The 23,736-nt window shown below is 39.6% G+C and overlaps 1 protein-coding gene across 1 annotated transcript in view; it reads right to left on the reverse strand.

Moving 5' to 3' along the window:
* The window catches only part of DCHS2 (dachsous cadherin-related 2), a 247,311-nt gene that overhangs the window by 104,695 nt on the left and 118,880 nt on the right, over positions 1-23,736 (reverse strand). Inside the window, 1 exon segment of the mRNA XM_027597418.2 lies at positions 12,228-12,419. Coding sequence (XP_027453219.2) covers positions 12,228-12,419 — 192 coding nt within the window.

Genomic DNA, 23,736 nt, shown 5'->3' on the forward strand with positions numbered 1-23,736 from the left:
CACACTGTATGTTAACCAACTGGAATTTAAATAAAAACTTTAAAACAATTATAGTAAGAGGCTCAACCAATCTACCTGAATTCCAATCCCCTCAAGGCATGCTGTGGAAATTGGGAGTAGTTTGGGAAAGGACCAAGATTAAAAGCATACGATATTAGAGGCTGGTTGTCTAGGGCAATCAGCAGATATGAAAAAGTTTCTGCCATTATTTCTATTTCTACTTTGGCCATTGTCTACTATCCATTCTCTTATTCTTGCCTTCTATGGCTCTTGAACAGTAGAATATTAATATCCGTTCTTCATGTCTCTTAGCTCTTGTGGGCTGCAGTTTTCTTTGTCCATGCATTTTGTCCTAGAGTTCATAGTTCAGTGAGCAAAGGTGAAGGGAAATGAGGGTCCAATTTGTTAAGGAAAACGAAACAGAACAAAACAGATGTCACTAAAGTCAAGAGAAGCAGCTTCCAAAGAATCATTTCAAGTTCACTGAGAAGTTGAATAAAATGAACACAAAGAAAGAATGCCAGGATGTGGCACAACAGAAATCATGTTCATAAAAGCAGTTTTATTTGAGAGGTTGGATGGGAAGAATGGGTCAAAGAAAGACCACAAAGTGAGGAAAGGAGACACAACTATTTTAAGCAGATTTGCAGTCAAAGAAACGAAATAAAATGGTTTTCTAAAAAAGTACATGAAATTTAAAAAGAGGTTTTTTTAAAGATAAAAACTGTTACTACGCTTTATATGCTTATGGGAGATATTCAATAGAATTTCAGGTACTGGCGATGCAGGAAAAAGAGAAAATATTTAACAAAAGTGATGCCCGTAGGAAGGCTGCAAGGGGTGGGACCCCAAACCTCAGAGAGATTTGCTTTTGATGCAAACAGCCATCTCTAACAAGGTAATAGGAAAGAAAGCAAAGAATGTGAGCAGATAGTAGGCAGGAAGGTCAGGACTTCTCCCCCAAGCAGTTATGTGGACAAAAGGCAGAGGTGGGTTTAGACAGTGCTGGGTTTTTATCTGGAGAGTTCTATGGAGTGAGGGAACTAAAGGGATTTTGCAACTGAATGACTTTAATGATGGGTCCATAAACTAGAGATCTTAATCTGGGAGAAGAATTACAGGCTAGAAGGGAGAGGCTACAGTAAATGAGACAAAGATAAGAATGTTTATCAGAGGGGGCGCCTGGATGGCTCAGTCCTTCTGAGCCACCCAGGATCAGGGCCTGATCTCAGGGTCCTGGGATGGAGTCCCGTGTGTGTCCTTCAGCAGGGAGTCTGCTTTTTTCCCTCTCCCTCTGCTTCTTCCCCTCCCTCCGCCCCTGCTCATGCTCTCTCTCTCTCTCAAATGAATAAATAAAATCTTTTTTTCTTTTTTTAAAAAGAATGCTTATCAGAGTACACCATGCCTGAGATCAAGATTTCAGAGGCGGTGCAATTATGGGTGATGATCCTTGGAAGTGAGAAAGTCAAGGAAGTGAGAGGCTCAGGGTGTTGAATGGCTCAATAAACATGGTGGTGGAGAGGAAGACTGTAAGGTGCAGAGGTCCTAACTGACAAGGAGGCTTAGAATATGGCAGCAGCAAGGAAAGCATGTCCATGGTATAGTCTGACAAGATAAACTTCCAAAGCGAATTGGTTTTCGACAGAGAAAGGGGTAGAAATGATTTGGATGTGGCAACGGGCAATTAATTAGGCGGGCACCCACCTCAACAGCTCCCTCCCGGTTTGTGATTAGTGGAATATGGGCTTCTCTGTGAAAGGCTGGAGAGGAATCGGTATCCCCTGGGGCAGGAGTTTTAATCAGGGCAAGACCATAAAGGAGCAGTCAGAGACCAGGTTGAGTTTATGAGGGAGTTTGCTAAGTGATGGCCCAGGAGTTCCAGAGGGCATGGTAGAAGAGTTTGGGGGGGCAGAGAGGGTGGCTAGGAGACTGACTCAAATCAAAGGATGAACAGAGCAGGATGGGGATGAGCATATGGATAACAACAGATGGCTGGGAGGCTTAAACCTCTATACGAGGTAGAGTGGTATTTAAGACATTTAGGGACTCATTCTGGTAGTGTATTTTAAAAAATGGTAGGCAATCAGTTTGAGATATAGTTCAGATAATCCAGCTAGAAAATAGGAGCAACTGGGCAGCAGCTTATTCTGAAACCAGGGTGAGAGGGGTGGTAATCAGTAAAATATAAGATAGGAAAAAAGCAACTGAATATTGGAAAGTGAGATAACATAATCTAGTAAAATTCAAATGTGTGCACTCCAAGTTTCAGTTGTGCAAGATGAGTAAGCTCTGGAGGTCTAATGTACAGCGTGATCATAGCTAATATTACTGTATTACATGAAATTTGCTGAGACTAGATCTTAAGTGTTCTCACCACTTTGTGAAGCGATGGATATGCTAATTATCTTGATTGTGGTAAATGCTTCATAGTGCGTACATATATCAAAACATGACTTTGGGGCCCTGTCCATTAAGCATCCGACTCTTGGTTTCAGCTCAGGCTGTGATCTCAGGGTCCTGACCTGAGATCGAGCCCCGCGTCAGGCTCCATGCTCAGTGGGGAGTCTACTTCAGATTATCTCTCTCCTCCTTCTGTCCTCTCCCCTGCACTCTCTGTCTCTCTCAAATAAATAAATCTTTTTAAAAAACATGATATTGGGGCGCCTGGGTGGCTCAGTTGGTTGAGCGACTGCCTTTGGCTCAGGTCATGATCCTGGAGTCCCGGGATCAAGTCCCACATCGGGCTCCCTGCTCAGGGGGGAGCCTGCTTCTCCCTCTGACCCTCCCCCCTCTCATGTGCTCTCTCTCTCTCTCTCTCATTCTCACTCTCTCAAATAAATAAATGGATAAATAAAATCTTTAAAAAAAACAAAAAAAACATGATATTGTACACCATGATGTATATAATTTATCAATTATATTTCAATAGAGCCGGGGGAAAGATGAGTGTGCGCTTTGACTCAGCAAGTTTGCTTCTAGAGATCCCTCTGCATACACACAGCTGTACAGGACAGCTTCCATAGCCAGGTGTTACCAAGAATATATATATAATGGGGAAGGGCTAACTCAGTTTACTTTCTACATTGCTAGTCTGACACAGCCCTCCCTAAGCCTGGAGTGGCGAGAGAGAGTTGAAATAGCGTATCTCAGACACATATTTCAGCTCCCGAATTCAGATGTCACAGAAATAGAGGTACAATGTTAATAAATACATACCACAAAGAGAGATTCATTTGGCAAAAATGAATGGGAAAAGGAAACAAGGAATTAGAGATAAGCCCGGAATAATTGAATTATAGCACTTTATTGTGAAAAACCACTTGCTCTCCAATGTAATCCAATTATTTATTTTCATTATGCAATTTTATAGCATTCTCATGGCTTCTATCTATGAGATACCCAGCAGCAGCTGAAGCAGCAAAAATAGATTATTTCAGAATACCAGCAGGATAGGAGAAGTGATTATGTTAAAAAAATATTGACAGTCATCACAAGGATAAATAGAGCAGCAGCAAAGAAGCCCAGAACATCTAGGCATTTCATAAGAAAAAAAATTTTCTATCGACAGATTAACAATCTCTTAGTGACCACCAGCAAATGGGTTCCTAGCAGTTTTCTTCCAAAGAGCTTTCCGGATATGTATTAGAAAGAGAAAGTATCAGAGGAAAGACCATAGATTATGAGGGTAATTATGTAAAGTTAAAGGTCTTCTGTCAAGGTGCAGTTCATTGTTTTAAATAAATTCATTATGGCCTAGAATCCAACATCTTGAACCTAAAATACCTTGTCTGAGTTCATTTATTCTTCAGATCCAAGCTAGATGGTTATCTGCATTGTTACCAACCTTTTTGATTAGGGACATATGGGGCTAGTAGATATGGCACAGAATAATGATGATGATGCAGGCTTCACCCTGTAGAAATGCACAGCTCATCATAGAAGAAATGTACAAAGATCATGTAGGCAACAGAATAAATACTGCATAATACATATAGACACTCATGTACATACACACTTACATAAGCACTTACGTTGTTTGCTCTTGTATATTCTGAGGCAAACAGAGGAAAGTTGAAGGCAATTTTAAGTCCAAACAAAGTGCATAGTAAACTGTTATAATGTTTATGATTGGGAGGGAGGGGGACAAATTTTCTAGTTTGTCTTTAAAAATGCATCACGTGAACTGCCCCTGTGAGGATCCACTTCTAAGGAGGCTGCTCAAGCAGCTCCCTCTTTTGGTCTCCCTGTGTGGCTTCAGACCCACATGATGGACAAGAAGGAGAAAAGGCCACTAAGATGGAGAAGAAAATGTCCAAGAGCTGGGGAAGGAGGAGACCCTCAAACTCCGATAGCCCACCTCCAGACACGAGATGCTGAAAACAGATTGTAGAAACGCACATTCCCCGCCTTCACCGACATTGAATGTGTTTTTCTCTGATCATCCTGAGAAAGATGAATTGACCATATTCGCTACACAGATCTTTGGGCCCTTCATTTGGCAACCAAGGCTGGAGACCAAGTCAAATCAACAAGGGACCCTTTAAGTCAAAGTGGGTATCAGATGGTAGCCTGGAAGACACAGTTAATTCTTTTTGGTGTTTTCCATGAGGGTACAAGGGATCACATCTATCACTATGACAGGCAGGACCTGGACACATTCATGTAGAGCAAGCTGTCCTGTGAAGAACAGGGCCCAAACCCAAACTGGGCTGCCAAATTTCTGTCACTCCATAGGGGAGCATAATCATCTATGGAGGCTATTGGAAACAGTCAACAAAGGTGGACAAACACACTCTACATTCCGATACGCTCCACTAAAGTCTGAGGAAGGAAAAAAAAAAGGCCAATGGGTGTGGACTCGGATTATCCCTTGGGGAATATAGCTCACTCCTAGATCTAGCATTTTGATAGCTGTGGCCTGAATCATCAGACACTGCTTTTTGGGGGTGTCTGTGTTAAGGAAGAAGAAGAGAGTCTAGAAGTTGACTTCTTTGATGACTCATACTTCTATAACACCACAAAGAGCCTCTGGTTGGCAGGACAGCTAAAGGGACTGGGTCAGAGAATAAAAACATAGGCAAGGCCAAAATATAATAATAATAATAATAATAATAATAAAGCCTGAAAGTGATAACAAGCAGGAATGTGGGGAAGCCAGCGCCCAGGAGTCCCTGCACGTGGTCAGAAAGGTGGTCACAGAGGACGGGACAATGATTAGCATTGAACCAGTGCTCTCTGTCTCAGGCAGCAGAAAGGAGGAAGATGGTTCTGATGAAGCCAGCAGCCCTCTGACAGAGCCAAGTCCCCATACCAATACCATGCTGACCAAGAAGTGTGAGCTCCTCTATTGTTTAGGGGAGCATGTTGGAAACAAGGGATGGCCAGCTTATCCTGAAGGATTTGTACTACTTTGATCTGCACAGGATGAAAAAATGGAAGACTTGAAGACAGATGGATTCACAAACTCAAGAGTACACGAAGGAGATAAACTTGGAAGAAAACAGAGATGAGGTAGAAGATGCAGAGGGAAGAGATGAAGATGAGGATGATCACACCAGAGAGGAAAGGAGGGAGGAAGAGGAAGAGGAAGAGCACTCACTGGTGGTGCCTGACAGAAAGTATGTGGACCATCAACACAGGACCTAGCAGTGGTGAGTGATACTTGCTGGGACCACATGGGCCCGACACAAAGACAACAAAGCGCTGAAAGCCCAGGCCATGACAGAAACTGTCTTTGATGATTTCAGATGATATGTGGGGACAAAAGTTGAACTGAATAGTCAATTCTCTCAGTATCACTGGGTGCTATTTCCAACATGCTGAGTAAAACAAGGTAGCTGCAAAGATTTTCTTTTCATGAGCCTTAAGTATAGCAAGAGCTCTGGGAAGCCCTTTGCCTTCCTCTAAGAGCGGCTCTATACCAGGGCAGTGTATTAGCCGTGTCTTCTATTTTCTGTGTTCTGATGCTTTGACATTGGGCCTTGCTGATCCCGGAAGATTGCCCAGGATCCAGTGAGCATGCTTTTCAAATGCAAACCAACCAATCTAGACCCCAAACCCCAACCACATCCTTTCCCATGCTTCACGACTCTAGGCCACCCTCCACCTGCCCTAATCACCCCAGGGCCAAGTGCCAGAACAGCTAGAGACAGTCTCTGTGCCCCAGAGCATGTTGCAAGTACTCAAACTAGCCAATCCTAAGCCTGCCTATTCTGCCTTTCCCATTCCTTCCCTTGAAAACCAATAAAGGCCCCTGCCCACAGTTTTCCCCCTCTCTCTCTCTGACTCCTCACCCACCCCAGTGCTTCCCATTGTGCACATACCCACCTCTACGCCATGGTGTGGCATATGCTGCCCTCCCCACTACAACCCCGTCTGGGAATCTGTGAGTATAACAAACTGTTTTTTTTTTTTTTCAATGGCAGCCATCTTCTTGCCCATCCCTAAATAATAATGAAACCAACATTAAACCACTCAGGGCACAGAGCAGCTCCAGTCTGTGCCAGGGCCTGGTTTAAGATGAAATCACCAGAAACGTAGGGTGAGATCTTGAATATGAAGTACCTACAGGGAGGTTGTTTCTGTTCAAACAAAACTGAAATATGTTGCGCTTCGTTGGAGGGTTTTCCTTCTACAACTTACAAGGAGTTTTTAAACAGAAGAATGTTATGACACACACATTGTCTTAGTCCATTCTGGCTGCTCTTACAAAGTACCACAGACTGGGTGGTTTACGAGCAACAGAGATTTACTTCTCACACTTCTGGAGGCTAGAAGTCCAAGATGGGGTGGCAGCACAGTCAAGTTCTGGTGAAGGCTGGGAGCTTGCCAATTTTTCCTGGTGCCCTCAACTGGGAGAAAAGGCTAAGGGGCTCTCTGGGGCCTCTTTGGTAAGAATACTAATCCCATTCATGATGACTCCACCCTCATGACCTAAACACTTGCCAAAGGCCCCACCTCCTAATATCATCACTTTGGGTGTTAGGTTTTCAACATATGAATGGGGGGACGCATAAACATTCAGACCATAGCAGTCATCAACCTGGAGATCATCTCTTCTTTGATTTTTTAAAAATTAGCAAAAAGCTACCACAGTCTGTTTGTATAAACTTTCTTGATTATCTTTAAAATAAAATATCTTTTGGCTGGGAAATAAAAAAAAATGCATCCCTTTTGTTCAGTCTGGCAGAGTGGTGGAGAGATGGTGTGGCTAAAGATGCACTTGAACACTGCAGTAGAGTCCGGTAAGCTGAGGGGAAGGGGAAGCATTCTTTATAACTTGTGTAGAGTAGGTTCCCAATGAAAATGGACAAAAGCAAGGAGGTTTAAATTAAATATCTGGGTTGATTTTTTTATTCCACTGGCAATAATCCTAATTAATTGCACTGCTTTGGGGGAATAAAAAATTTCCAGTATTAATTTCTTTTTTTTTTTAAAGATTTTATTTATTTATTTGACAGAGAGAGACACAGCGAGAGAGGGAACACAAGCACGGGGAGTAGGGGAGGGAGAAGCAGGCTTCCCACAGAGCAGGGAGCCTGATGCAGGGCTCCATCCCAGGACCCTGGGATCATGACCTGAGCCGAAGGCAGACACTTAACGACTGAGCCACCCAGGTGCCCCTAAGATAATTTCTTTATACACTTTTACAAGATCATCTGAAACCAACTAATTAGAAACAGATGTTCAACTACTGCAGAATTGGATTTAAACTGGTTATTCACTTCTAGGATGGGCTTTTACAATTGTCTCAAAATCTATTAAGAATATATTTTGGGGGGGCACCTGGGTGATTCAGTCAGTTACGTGTCTGACTCTTGATTTCGGCTCAGGTTGTAATCTCAGGGTCATGGAATCAAGCCCCACGTTGGGCTCCATGCCCAAGTGTGGAGCCTGCTTAAGATTCTCTCTCTCTCTCTCTCCTTCTGCCCCTCCCCCCAGTTTGCTCAGGCATATGTGCACGTGCACACACACTCTCTCTAAAAAAAAAAAAAAGAATATATTTTTGAAGTCTTGCATTAATATGTGTGTGTGTATATATATTGAGCTTTAAAAATCATGTAATTTGAATTAACCTAAATTCTTCTGTTTATTCCTATTTTTGTTTCTTACATCTTTTCTTACAAAGAAGCAAGAATTCCTAAAACCACATAGTCAGGGGTTGATAAAATCTAATCAAATCATGCTAATTTTATCAAATATAAATGACTTCATTTTCATGGTAGTTTCTACATGCTTACTTGTAGTAAATATATTTAGATTCAGTTTCCCCAACAACTCATGACTTAAGTAGGTAGATCTGCCTATTACTTTCAAAAAGGATTAGACCAGAGAGGTGTTAGCTGTACCCAACAAAGGAGCAGTAAGCAGATAAAAAAGAAACAAGGAAAATCTCCAAAATAAATTAAATGAAAAAATAAAAATGCAGAATAGTGTGTATATAGTAAGTTATCTTTTGCTGTAACGAAATGAAAATTGAGGGGCACCTGGGTGGCTCAGTCAGTTAAGCGTCTGCCCTCGGCTCGGGTCACGATCCTAGGGTCCTGGGATCGATCCCCACATCGGGCTCCCTGCTCAGCAGAGAGACTGCTTCTCCCTCTCCCTCTGCCTGCCTCTCTGCCTACTGGTGCTCTCTCTCTCTGTCAAATACATTAAAAAAAAAAAAGAAGAAGAAATGAAAATTGAACAAGCTGTTTCTGAAATGTACTTGGAAATGTAAATGGAATAGCCAGGAATAGCCAAGGCAGTCTTGAAAATGAAGGACAAAGCTAAAAGAATATACAATATCATGACCTATTATAGAGCTTAAACAATTAAGAGTATGGTGCTAGTACAATGGTAGACAAATAGGTCAAAAATAGAGTGTCCAGAAATAGACATACACGTATATCAGCACATGATTTAGGACAAAAGTGATACTCTAGTGCAAGCATGAAAGAATGGTTACCTCAGTATCTATATTAGAAAAAAAAAATAAAAAGCCTTCCTACCACTAGATTGAAAAAATGAGTATGAAAGGTGAAATAAAAAGGTTTTCAGAAGGAAATGTAAGGTGACACCTCATGTCTCTAAGGTAAGCCATTACTTCTAAGAAGGATAGCAAATACTTCTAAATTTGCTGTAAAGGTAAGCAAATTAATAAACTAAGCTTTATTAGAATCAACAACTTCTATTCCTCAAAAGACATCCTTAAGAGAGTAAAAGGCAAGCCACAGAATGGAAAAGGCTACACACAATAAGTATATACAACAAAGGACTTGAATGCCAAAAATATAAGAATTCATACAAATCGACAAGAAAGGAACTCGGTAATACAATAGAAAATGGGTAAAGAATTGAACAGACACTTCACAAAACCAGTTCTACAAACAGCCAATAAGCGTATGAAACGGTGCTCAGTTCATTAGTCATCACGGAAATGCAAAGTAAAACCCCAATCTGATACACCACTGACTAGGTACCAAAATTGCTATAATTAAAAAGACATTACCAATTGTTGGGAGGTTGTGGAGCAAGCGAAATTCTCATACCCTTCTGGTGGGAGTATAAATTGGTACAACCATTTGAAAAGTTGTTTGGCTTTCTTAAGATCTAGTGATTCCACTCCTAAATACATACTGAATACAAACGCTTGGGGCCTGGGTGGCTCAGTCAGTTAAGAATCTGGCTCTTGGGCGCCTGGCTGGCTCAGTTGGTTAGGTGACTGCCTTCGGCTCAGGTCATGATCCTGGAGTCTCGGGATCAAGTCCCACATCGGGCTCCCTGCTTGGCGGGGAGTCTGCTTCTCCCTCTGACCCTCTTCCCTCTCGTGCTCTCTATCTGTCATTCTCTCTCTCTCAAATAAATAAATAAAATCTTTAAAAAAAAAAAAGAATCTGGCTCTTGATTTCAGATTAGGTCAAGATCTCAGGGTCATGGAATCAAGCCCTACATTAGGCTCCACTCTCAGCAGGGAGAAAGAGATTTTCTTTCTCTCTGCACCGCCCCACCCCCTGCCCCTTCCCTGCTTGTGCTCTATAAATAAATAAATAAATAAATAAATAAATAAATAAATAAATAAAATCTTAAAAAAAAAGAAATGCTTATATTTGTTCACCAAATTACATGTATAAGAATGTTAATAGAAGCACTTTTTGTAATAGACTAAAATGTATGCCATCAATTATAGAATAGATAAAAAATTATCACAAATTCCCCATAAAGAATACTATGAACAAATGAGAATGAACGAACCATCGCTATACACAACAGCATGTATGATTCTTAGAAATAATGTTGGACAAAAGAAACAATAAAAACTTAGTGTATAAATCTATCCGCTGAAGTTTAAAAACAGGCAAATGATATTTGTGGTTTTTTTTTTATTATGTTATATTAGTCACCACACAGTACATCATTAGTTTTTGATGTAGTGTTCCATGATTCATTGTTTGATATTTGTTGTTAGAAGTCAATAGTGATGGGGGCGCCTGGGTGGCTCAGTTGGTTAAGCATCTGCCTTCAGTTCAGGTCATGATCCCAGAGTCCTGGGATCGAGTCCCACATTGGGCTCCCTGCTCCGCAGGAAGCCTGCTTCTCTTTCTCCCTCTGCCCCTCCCCCAGCTCACACACTCTCTCACATGCTCTCTCTATCAAATAAATAAATAAAATATTTTTTAAAAAGTCAATAGTGATTAACCTGAAAGGCAGGGGGCAAGGGATAAGCAAGAGGCCTAGAGAGAGGCTTTCGGGGTTCAGGTAATGTTTCTTCATCAGCTTCCATGCATGTGTTTATTTTACAAAAATCCACTAAATTATACTATAATTTGTGCACCTTGATGCATGCATTTTATATGCCAATTTAAAAGTTTACCAAAAAAAGACTTAAGAGTCAAACTGAAGGTGCCTCTACTGACCTAAGATGAGTCAGTATGAACATCAGAGAGAATGTCAGCAATGTATGAAATACATCAAATATATAAAAATCCAGGAATTTATAATCACACTAGAAAAAAAAATCATCTGGGGCACCTGGGTGGCTCAGTTGTTAAACATCTGCCTTCGGCTCAGGTAGTGATCCCAGAGTCCTGGGATCGAGCCCCGCATTGGGCTCCCTGCTCCATGGGAAGCCTGCTTCTCCCTTTCCCACTCCCCCTGCTTGTGTTCCCTCTCACTGTGTCTCTCTCTGTCAAATAAATAAATAAAATCTTTAAAAAAAAGAAAAAGAAAAAAATCATCCACACCCTTTGGAGACAGTAAATGCACCAACTTGTTATTCTAAAAACAGATAAAATAGAACTAATCAAGCATTATCCCGCCTCTCCTCTATGAATTGTATTCCAGGATAATCAAATAGTTGATGAGAGAACATTCTTAGTCGAAGAATTCCAGATAATAAGTGCAAAAGGAATAACAGAATTCAATATTCACCACATTGCACCCCATAATGGAATAATGGCGTTTGTCTGGCGATATAGTAAGAAGTACGCAGCACCACCCAAATGAATGTCAGTTCATAGGAAATATGATAAAAGAAGACATTAAATGAATCCCAAGGATGTAATCAGCCACATCCAGAAGGTGGAACATTTACAGGGCAAATAGTTTGATTTCTTCCAAAAATAAATACCATCAGAGAAAAGGTAAGTTAGGTTAGAGAGGCGGGAGCTGACGGTTATAGACTGAAACTGAAGGGATACTGCAATCAAATCAATTTTGAACTCATTTGGATCTTAAGTCAAATAAGTCACCTTTTAAAAGACATTTTTAGATAATCCAGAAAATGGACTGGATATTAGATATTACTAAAGAATTATCGTTAATTTATTGTGGTCATTTTTTTATTTTTTTTAAGATTTTATCTATTTATTTGACAGACAGAGAGAGAGCATAAGTAGGCAGAGTGGCAGGCAGAGGGAGAGGGAGAAGAAGGCTCTCCACTGAGCAGGGAGCCCGATGTGGGGCTCAATCCCAGGACCCCAGGATCATGATCTGAGCCGAAGGCAGATGCTTAACCGACTGAGCCACCCAGGTGCCCCATGTAGTCATGTTTTTAAAAAGTAATTATCTGTTATAGATATTATTGAACTATTTGTGGATGAAATGATATATAATGTCTGGTATTTGCTAAGGAAAGAGGTAGTGATTTGTGAGACAAGACTGGCTAATTGATAATCAATGGTACTCTCTGATATGTAGACAGTGGTTCACTGTTGAGTATGTTTGAGATTTCACACATGAACACTTACCCCATCCTTAGCTTTCACCAAGAGATCATAGGTTGCGGGATCCCTTTCCCTATCAATATCTTGAGAAACACAAATTCGCCCATCATGTGGGTCGATCTGGAATGCTGGAGACACGTCATAGCTTTGGAATCCATCATAAAGAGAATACTCCACAAAGCCAAAGAGTCCTGCATCTGCATCAGAAGCTTTAACCTATGAGACAAGAGGTTGGTTGGTAAGGAAATGGAAATGTTAATATTACTTTTCAGTTGGTCATGAATTACTATCATGATTTGTACAACCGAGGTACCCCTACAGCCATTCATTCACAAAGTATAGGCTTTGGTTTTCACTCTCTTCTTTTGCCTTCTGTGACAGCTCACCCTCAATTTTCCTCCTCCTTGTCTGAGTTCTCCTCAGTCTCCTTTGCCCGTTGCTATACTTTCATGCGATCTCGAAAGTTGGAGTTCCCCGAGGCTCAGCCCTCGGCCCTTTGTCTTCTTATTCCTCTCACTATGCCTAAGTGATCCCATCCAACTTCAAGGCTTTAAAAACATCCCCATGCCAACAGTGTGACAACGTATCTGTGGATTCCCTCTCATACCCAAGTTTTTCAAGTGTTGGGCTCAACACCCCACCTCCACCCTTCAGAGCAGCAAGGGAGGGCAGAGAAATCGAGGCAGTAAGTGGCATGATGACTAGTAGCCCAATCCAGTTGACACAATTCACCCTGGAGTAGGAGATTTGAGTATCTAAGCCAGGTTTCCTTGCAGGAATAATGCACCCATCAGGACCCTGCACAGTCATGCTCACTGACCACTGCCTAGTGGGGGCATGGAAATGAGATCCAGCCCATGCTCTGCTTGCCAACACTGACATGGAGCTGTAAGTGCCCAGAGGTAAGGACGCCTTTCTCTTTGACCATAAATACTGCTTATGTTAGCAGTGGTCCTGTGCCTGGTAGAAAAGATGAAGTAACTAGAATTATGAAGGCAATTTATTTATACTAACTGTGGGAATACACAGGGAGAAAGACAACAGTCTATATTGAACTCAAAACATTTTGAGCTCATAGGCTTGGCATAGCTCTCTTGATTTGTTAACCCAACTATTTGTTAATAGTAACAGCAAACATCTATATAACACTTAAAATATAAGAAGCACCTTAAGGGAAGATTAATAAAAAAAAAGGGATGAAAAAAAGGAAAAAGAACTATAAGTATACTTATAGATTTATACTTATAACCTATAATGAACTCCATTTTACAGACAAGGAAAGTCAGGCTCAGAGAGTTTAAGTAACTTGCCAAAGATCACATAGCTAAAAAGTATCAAAACTGGGACTCAAATCCAGGCAGTTGGACAGCGTTTAACTCTAGGTTGGAAAAAAAGTGATTTGCTTTTTATCAGTAAAATATACATGAAGGAATTATATACATGAAGGAATTATACCTTCATTATTATGCTTCCCAAATAAAACTTCATACCAATAACATGTTCAATAACCAATGTTCTCGATAAGGCTTCCCCTTCATCCCATTCTATCTTGAGTGTATAACAGGGATGTGACTTTGGGGGTTCTTCGGGCAGTCTGGAGCAGTGGTTCTCAATCAGGGTCAAGTCTGCCCCCACCAGGACATTTGGCAATATCACAACTGGGGAGAGGGTGCTGTGGCATCTGGGGGTGGAGGACAGAATTGCTGCTCATCATCCTACAATACACAGGACAAACCCCACAACACATAATGATCTGGCCCAAAATGTCAACAGTGCCTAGGCTGAGAACCACTGCATCTGAGGAACGTCAACAATGGGCACTATTATTTCCCTCTTTAATTGCCTTTATTTGTCTTCAACTGATGACACAGTCTTGTAAATTTCTCTTTACTCCCATCTATCTCATATTCTCTGGCAATATTATTTATTCTGTGCAACCAGCTAACATGTTTTGAGAGTTATTCTTCTCATCAGATGGGCTGAACCAGGAAATCCACAAACTGCCCAACTACAAAGAACTAAATTCCAAGTACATTTGGTCGATTCCATCCTGGCAGCTGTTAATGATTTAGTAGCCTCGAGTTCCCAAAGACACCAAATATGTTTTCTAAAAACATATGGTATTCTCAATAATTTTGGCTTGATTGGAAGATAAATACAATGAACTTTAAATTCTAAAACTCATTCTCAGCCTTTAATAGCACATATTAACAAGTAATTTGGCTTATATAAAATGAGTTTCCTTATTTCCACTTTTGAGACCTTTTTCTCATCTGGACTTTTGGCAGGCAAAGTAGAAAAAGTGAAAAATGGGATAAGAGTACTGATCTCAATTTATGTCAGCAGCTCAGATTCTGAGCTTCAGAATCATAAAATAAGAATGTATTCCTCCCTGTTTTTTACTCAACTCCCTAAAAACACTGACCTAGTATTCTAGAACAACATATTTTCCCTACTAGTATTTGGTCTTGAACACCAATAATTAATTTGGCATCTTTATGAGGTCTATATTTTTCAATATCCATTAACTTATACATAAAATTTAGGCAATTTAAATATAGAAAATGGGGAAAGCTTTGCTAGATCTTCAAGAGGAAATCTGATTAGTAAGTAAGCTCACTGGACCTTTTCTTCAGATATAGCTGCTTAAATCAAAAAAAGAGAAACATCTGGTCAGAGTCTATTACCACCATCTTGTGGTGCTAATTTGGGGATCCAGAGGAGATCTCAGGAAGATTTCTTCCTGAATCTACTCAAAAAGCCACGTTCCAGCACCCTCGGTGCTGTCCCTGCGTTCCTCATCTTACCCTCAATCTACCGGTTTTAGACTGAGATGAATCTGGTGATTTTTACTCTAAACCTACTTCGAGTCAGAGTGTGTTCTCCTTTAGTCTGATCTCTCACAAATTTAATGCAGACATTATAAAAATGAAAATATTAATGTGATATTAAGATTCATCCAATTCCCTTATTAGTTTTCGAAACTACAAAAAAAAATTCACTGCCTCCCTATATTAACATCTGGGAAGACAAATTGAGAACACTGGCTCTTGAATACATGTTGGTTGGATGTACTATAAATGGAATGGACCTATCTGCAATTCACTCACCAGCACAGACTCTATTTGGGAGGGTCTTCATTCATTCATTCACTCATTCATTCATTCATTCATTTATTTATTTATATTATGTTTAGTTAGCCAACATATAGTACACCATTGGTTTTTGGTGTAGTGTTCAACAATTCGTTAGTTGTGTATAACACCCAGTGCTCATCACCACATGTGCCCTCCTTAATACCCATCACCCGGTTTCCCCATCCCTCCACCCCCCTCCCCTCCAGCAACCCTCAGTTTGTTTCCCACAGTCCAGAGTCTCTCATGGTTTGTATCCCTCTCTGATTTCTTCCCATTCAGTTTTCCTGGGAGGGTCTCCTTTTTAACCACTGGGCAGCTTTGCTGGAGGTTACCTACCCAGCCATTCACATTGGTACCTCAAAACCCGAAAGTCAACCCCAAGTCATAAGGCGACACATTGTGAGTAACATTGTCCTTTACCTACTCCTGGGAAATCATATCACTGAATTCAGTGACATTTCTAGAGAAGCCTCAAAGCCCAATCAAAAAAAATGAGCAATAAAACAAGAAAGTCCTAGAAAAAAATGGTTGCAAAAAAAAAATGGCTTGTTTAGATGAAATTTAAAATGCAATAACCCATTTTAATTTTTTTTCTTTTTGTATTTCCAAAATTTCTACCATGAGCATATAACAGTTTGTTTGAAGAAACCAAACTATTGACACAACACACTCACAAACATAACTTCAAATAGAAGGAATAAAAAGAAATTACAAAATAACTTTTTAAAATTCTATGTGCTTGGTCAACCACTGATCCCACAATGAAAACAGGATTATAATATTCCAGGGGAAGCTGGTTTCAGCACTGAGGACCACAACAGATGCAAGTAATGCCACTGAACACAGTTTTGGCAAGTTCACCAATGACTTGTCTTACCAAATCTAATCATCAAGGCTCGACCCTTATTTTCTACACACCTCAGCAGCTTTCCATATGCAAATTGTCTCCTTATTGAAACACTTCCTCCCCGGACACCACGCTCTGACTCTCCTGCTCCTCATACATCTCACTGACCTCCTTCCAGTTTCCTTCACTGGCTTGGAGTTCTCTTCCCCGCTTCCGAATGCTCTCGTGCCCCACAGCTTAGTCTTGAGACCACTTCTCTTTTCAATCCACACTCCATTGCCTGTGATGAGTGAATGGTGGCCCCCAAAAGACAGCTCCATGTCCTAATCCCTGGAACCTGTGGATATTGCCTTACATGATAAAAGAGTGAATATTGCCTTATATTGTAAAACATCGCTAGGTTAAGGATTTTGAGAGCAGCTTGTCGTGGATTATCCTGATGAGCCATTAATATGAAAACAAGTGCCCTTAGAAGAGAGAGGCAGAGATTAGAGTGAGGGGTCACAAATCAGGGAACACCAACAAGCTTTAGAGGCTCGAAGAGTCAAAGGGAGTGAGAAAGGCCCTGCAGGACTCTGGACTTCTAGCCTCCAGAATTATGAGTAACAACAATTTCTGTTGTTGTAAGCCAGATAATTGATGGTTATTTGTTACAGAAGCCCTAGGAAATCAATACACTCCTGAGTGATCTGACCCAGACCCACAGTGCTAAACCAACATATGTTCTCCCAATATTGCTATCTTTGGTGCTCCAGACTCATGCATCATCCTACTACCAATTAGACATCAACTCTCAGGTGGCTAATAGGCACTTCCAATGGGGCCTGTCCAGATGGAACTCTTCATACCTACCACCCAAATCTGCTATTTGCCCAGTGTCCTTAGTGACATCCACTTTTTGTAAAGGCAGCCAGAGAGATACAACTCAAATGACATCAAATCATGTCATTCTCCTGCTCAGAATCTTCCAACAGCTTCTCCTCATCACTGCAGTAAAATCAAGACCCTTTAATTTGACCCTGGCTACTTCTCTGACCTTATCTCCCACTACTCTCTGACACACTCACTCCTTTGTGAATATGCTGGGCTCCTCGATGGTCCCAGAACCTATCAACTTGTATAACTTGATTCCTCATCTCTTTCAAGTCTCTGCAAAGGCCACCTAATCACAGAGACCTTTCCTAATCACACTACCCAAGAGTGGTCACCCTCATTCCTGACATACTCTTTCCTTTTACCTTGCTTTGTTTATCTTCAGAGTGCTCATCTCTGTTTTACACTGCATTTTATATTTTTATTTATTTGTTAACATCTCCTACTGGAATCTAATCTCCAGAGCAAGTATTACCCTTATTTTGCTCCTTGGTATATGTCCAGCACCCATGATGTTAGTGCCTGGCTCATAGTGAGGATGCTGTAAATATCTGTTGCATGAATGAACCACTCTAAAATTGTCCATAAAATGCAAGCATGTTTTAGAAATCGTTTTCATGATTATTCTCCCTATTTTGACCTTGGGAAAACAACTCCTAAGAGCAAGAATGAAAAGATTCTCAACATCACTCATCATCAGAGATATACAAAACAAAACCACAATGAGATATCACCTCATACCTGTCAGAATGACTGAAATCAAACAAACAAACAAACAAAGAACAACCAGTGCTGGCGAGGATGTGGAGAAAAAGGAATCCTTATGCACTGTTGATGGGAATGCAAACTGGTGCAGCTACTGTGGAAAACAGTATGGGGGTTCCTCAAAAAACTAAAAATAGAATTACCATATGATTCAGTAATTCCACTACTGGATATTTACCCAAAGAATACAAAAACACTAATTCAAAAAGATATATACACCTCTATGTTTACTGCAGCAGTATTTACAATAGCCAAATTATGGAAGCAGCCCAAGTGTCCGTCAATGGATAAATGGATAAAAAAAAATGTGAAAAAAGAATGAAATCTTGCCATTTACAACAACATGGCTGGATCTACAGAGTATAATGTTAAGTGAAATAAGTCAGTCAGAGGAAAAAAAAAATACCATATGAATTCACTCATATGTAGATTTAAGGAAAAAACAAACAAAGAAAAAGAAAAAGGCAGGCCATAAAACAGACTCTTAATTACAGAGAACAAACTGGTCGTTACCAGAGGGGAGGTGAGTGGGGGAATGGATGAAACAGGTGAAGGGGATGAAGAGTACACTTATCATGGAGGGGCACTGATAATGTACAGAATTGTTGAATCACTATATCGTACACCTGAAACTAATATAACACTGTTTATTAACTAAACTAGAATTAAAATTAAAAAGAAAGAAAGAACAAGAATAAGATAGCTTTGCAGAGGGGTGCCTGGGTGGCTCAGTTGTTAAGTGTCTGCCTTCGGCTCAGGTCATGATCCCAGGGTCCTGGGATTGAGCCCCTCATTGGGTTCCCTGCTCAGCGGGAAGCCTGCTTCTCCCTCTCCCACTCCCCCTGCTTGTGTTCCCCTCTTGCTATGTATCTGTCTGTCGAATAAATAAAATCTTAAAAAAAAAAAAAAGATAGCTTTGCAGACACCATCACCACCTCCTGGGGCCACACCACACTGGGCAGCCATGCTCAACTCCACCATGCTCTTTGACATCACCATTGCCAATGAGCCCTTTGGCCACATCTCCTGAGAGCTATTTCTAGACAAACTCTCAAAGACAGCAGAAAACTTTCATGTTCTGAGCGTTGGGAAGAAGGGATTTGGTTATAAAGGTTCCTGCTTTTAAAAAAATTATTAGGGGGTTTATGTGGCAGGATGGAGACTTCAAATGCCATTAATGGCACTGGCAACAAGTCCATCTAAGGGAGAAATTTGATGATGACAATTTCATCCTCAATTATACAGGTCCCAGCACCTTGTCCTAGGCCCAATATAAATGGTTCCCAAGAATGTCAGTACTGTATGGTTAGATGGCAAGCCCATGATCTTTGGCAAAGTGAAAAAGAGTGCACGAATACTGTGGAAACCATGGAACACTTTTTGGGTCTAGGAATTTTAAGACCAGAAAGAAGATTACCATCGCCCAGCATGGACAACCAGTAAATTTGACTTGCATTTTATTTTAACCACCAGACCATTCCTTCTGTTGCTCAGGAGAGCACCCCTCATCCCTGTCTGCTTATAAATTCCTATAATCTTTGTGTTCACACTGTTCTTCTTTGGGTTCCATTTTTTCCTTATCCCACTCCAAGTCTTGCTGGATTGCAGAGTTAAGTTTATGATTATGGAAGAAAAACTCAACAACAGCAACAAACAAGATATTTCATAACTCCCATCAAGCTCTCATTGAGGAATAATTTTTTAATGCCTAAAACACAATCTACTAACCAAGCTATATCATCATAGAATAAAATCCAAAATGCTAAAACTGGCAAAGGAAAAAAAAAAAAACTATTTTAAGACATGTGGAACTATTCAGAGGTTGGAAACGGAGCTGTACTTTTTTCAACTTTTAAAATGTATTTTCAGAGAAGTTGATAGAGCTGTTAGATGAATAAACTGAATATCTATTTTCAAGTTACAGGAAAAAAAAAAAAACCCTTACTCTTCTAATAGCATGTTTTGATTGCCTTGATTGAAGAATGGGATTAAGAAACCACTAATCCTACTACTCTTTGCCCCACCCTCCCCCAAAAAAGCAACCAAAGGAAATTTTGTAAAAGGAGATCAATGGGTGGAGTGAGGGGTAACGTGTCCTATGAGGTATTACAAAGAAACAATTAAAAAAGTGTGATCTAAAAAAAGAATTGGCAGGCAGATCAATAGAACACAAAAGTAAGACCTGAAAGAGAATCTGGTAAACCTAAATTATTTTTATATTACAAAGGAAACATCATAAACCAGGAATGTAGGTTTATCCACATAAGTTGCTAGAAAAATTGGCGAAGTACAGGGGGGAAAATCAAGTTTGATAATAACCTCACATGAAAGTAAATTCTACACAGATATGTGAAATGTAAATAATGAAATCGTTTAAAGCACACAAAAAATACAGGGGAATATTTGGCTGATGCTTATATTGGAGAGAAATTTCAGAGCAAAAAAGGATTACAAAACTAAAACAGATGGACAGAAATCACAGAGGAGAAAAATCAATATAATGACTACATAACCATTTAAAATTCCATTATGTCAAAAATACCATACACAAAAAAATTTAGGGTGGATTAGGTATGATATCTGTGTTATAAATATACACACATATACATGCATAGTATATACACAAAAGCTAATGTCCTTAATATGGAAATAGGCCTTTAAAAATAATACTGACTTCCCATTATAAAAGAAAAATGGGTAAAGGACAAGAACAAACAAGTCACAGAAAAATAATATATATTTAAGAGATACAACTCTACTAGTCATGAAATAAATGAAAATTAAAATAATATTTTTTAAAATATTGGCAACCATTAAAATAATGCATTAAGTGGGACAAGGATGAAAAAATATGCAGTCATTTTTTTTAAAGATTTTATTTATTTATTTATTTGAGAGAGAGAGAGAGAGCGAGCACATGAGAGGGGGGAGGATCAGAGGGAGAAGCAGACTCCCCACCGAGCAGGGAGCCCGATGCGGGACTCGATCCCGGGACTCCAGGATCATGACCCGAGCCGAAGGCAGTCGCCCAACCAACTGAGCCACCCAGGCACCCAATATGCAGTCATTTTTAAGCCTATCTGGGAAGTAATTTTGTCCCTTCCATATGCATATTGTAAACATTCTCCCAAACTTAAAAATACTCATCTCTTTTGACCCAGTTAGTATATTTCTAAAAATATATGTAGACAGCTATTTGTATGAAAGACATATAATGTAGTATTATTTATTCCAGAACCCAAATGTCCAACAATAAGAGTTGTTAAATAAGTTATAATTCTTCCAAAGGTAGAATACAATGTAGCCATGAAAATTGTGTATTTAAAGACACATGTTTAGTAAAAAAGGAAAAAAGTCAACTTAAAAGTTATATGTGATATCCCATTTCTGCAAAAAGTATCCAACATACAGAATAAAAACTAAAAGGAAATAAATAAGCCAGAGCTGGGAACACTTCCAAACTCCATTTTGCAAGGCTAAGCCATGGACATTACAAGAAAAGAAAATTTTAGGCCAATATCTCTGATGAACATAGATGTAAAAATCCTCAACAAAATATTAGCAAACCAAATTCAATAGTACATTAAAAGGATCATACACCATGATAAAGTGGGATTTATTCTAAGGATACAAGAATGGTTAAACATCTGAAAATCAATCAATGTGATATACTACATTAACAAAATGAAGTATGAAAATCATATGATCTTCTCAATAGGTACAGAAAAAGCAATAGATACAGAAAAAGCACAATTCAACATCCATTCATTATAAAAACTCTCAACAAAGTGGGTGTAGAAGGAACGTACCTCAACATAATAAAGGCCACATAGGATATGCCCACAGCTAACATAATACTCAATGATGAAAAGCTGAGAGTTTTTCCTCTAAGATCAGAAAAAGACAAGGGTGCCCACTCTTGCCACTTTTATTCGACATAGTACTGGAAGCCTTAGAGAAATTAGGCAAGTAAAAGAAATAAGAGGCATCAAATCAAAAAGGAAGAAGTAAAACTGTCTCTATTTGCAGATGACATGATATTATATAGAAAAAATCCAAAGAGCCTACCAAAAAAAAAAAAATTGTTAGAACTAATAAATGAATTCAGTAAAGCTGCAGGATACAAATCCATATACAAAAATCTGTTGTGCTTCTATACGGTAATAATGAACTATCAGAAACAGAAATTAAGAAAACAACTCCATTTACAAGGGCATCAAAAAGAATAAAATACCTAGGAATATATTTACCCAAGGAGGTAAAATATCTGTATACTGAAAACCATAAAACACTGATGAAAGAAATTGAAGAAGACAGAAACAAATGGAAAGATATTCCATGCTCATGGGTTGGAAGAATTACTATTGTTAAAATGTCCATACTGCCCAAAGCAAGCTACATATACAATTTAATCCCAATGGCATTTGTCACAGAAATAGAACAAACAATCCTAAAATTTGCAGGTGACCACAAAAGACTCTGAATAGCCAAAGCCATCTTAAGAAAGAAAAACAAAGCTGGAGGCATCACACTTCCTGATTGCAAACTATATTACAAAGCTGTAGTAATCAAAGCAGTAGGTACTGCCATTAAAAATACACAGAAAGGTAAATGAAAAAGGACAGAGAGCCCAGAAATAAACCCACACATATATGGTCAAATAATTTGCGACAAAGGAGCCAAGAATACATAATGGGAAAAGTCTCTTCAATAATCGGTGCTGGAAGAACTAGACAGCCATATAGGCAAAAGACGGAAACTGGACCACTCTCTTACACCACACACAAAAATCAACTTGAAATGGATTAAAGACTTACACATAAGACCTGCAACCATAAAACTCCTAGACAAAAACATAGCGGGTCAGCTCCTTTGCATCGGTCTTGCTTGCCAAGATTTTTAGGGTGTGACACCAAAAGCAAAGGCAACAAAAGCAAAAATAAACAAGTGGGACTAGATCAAGCTAATGAGCTCCTGAGCAGGAAGGGCAACCATCAGCAAAATGAAAAGGCAACCTACGGAATGGGAGAAAATATTTGCAAATGATTCGTCTGATAAGAGGTTAATATCCAAAATATATTTAAAAAGAAAAAAACCTCATACAACTCAATAGCAAAAAAAAAAAAAAGGAGGATCTAAATAAACATTTTTTCCAAAAACGACTTACAGCCACTTTTTGAAGGTGCTCAACATCACTAATCATCAGGGAAATGCATAACCAAATCACCTTTAGGTAATACCTGTTAGGATTGCTATCAAAAGACAAGAAATGAGAAGTGGTGGCAAGAATATGGAGAAAAGGGGACCCTCACCCACTGTTGGTAGGAAAGCAAACTGGTGCAGCCACTATGAAAAGCAGTATGGAGATCCTTAAAAAAAACTTAAAAATAGAACTAGTGTATGATCCAAAAATCCCACTTCCGGAGTATATATCCAAAGAGAATGTAATCAGTATCTTGAAAGGGTACCTGCACTCCCATGTTCATCGTAGCATTCTTCACAATAGCCCAAATATGCAAACAACCTAAGTGTCTATCAACAGATGAATGGATAAAAAAGATGGGGTATATATATTCAGTGGAATATTATTCAGTCATGAGAGAAGGAAATCCCACCACATGCCACAACATGGATGGACCCTGAAGGCATTATGCTAAGTGAGATAAGTCAGACAAAAACAAATACTGCATGGTATCACTTATATAGAGAATCTTTAAAAACAGTCAAACTCATAGAAACAGAGAGTAGCAGATTGCTTGCCAGGGGCTGGGGCAGAGGTAGAGAAATAGAGAGAGGTTGGTAAAAAGGTACAAACTTTCAGCTATAAACTGAATAAGGTTTGGGGATCTAATGTCAAACACAGTGACTATAGTTGATAACACTATATTGTATAACTGAAATTTGCCAAGAG

This window comes from Zalophus californianus, chromosome 2, assembly GCF_009762305.2.
Source record: "Zalophus californianus isolate mZalCal1 chromosome 2, mZalCal1.pri.v2, whole genome shotgun sequence".
NCBI classification, from domain to species: Eukaryota; Metazoa; Chordata; class Mammalia; order Carnivora; family Otariidae; genus Zalophus; species Zalophus californianus.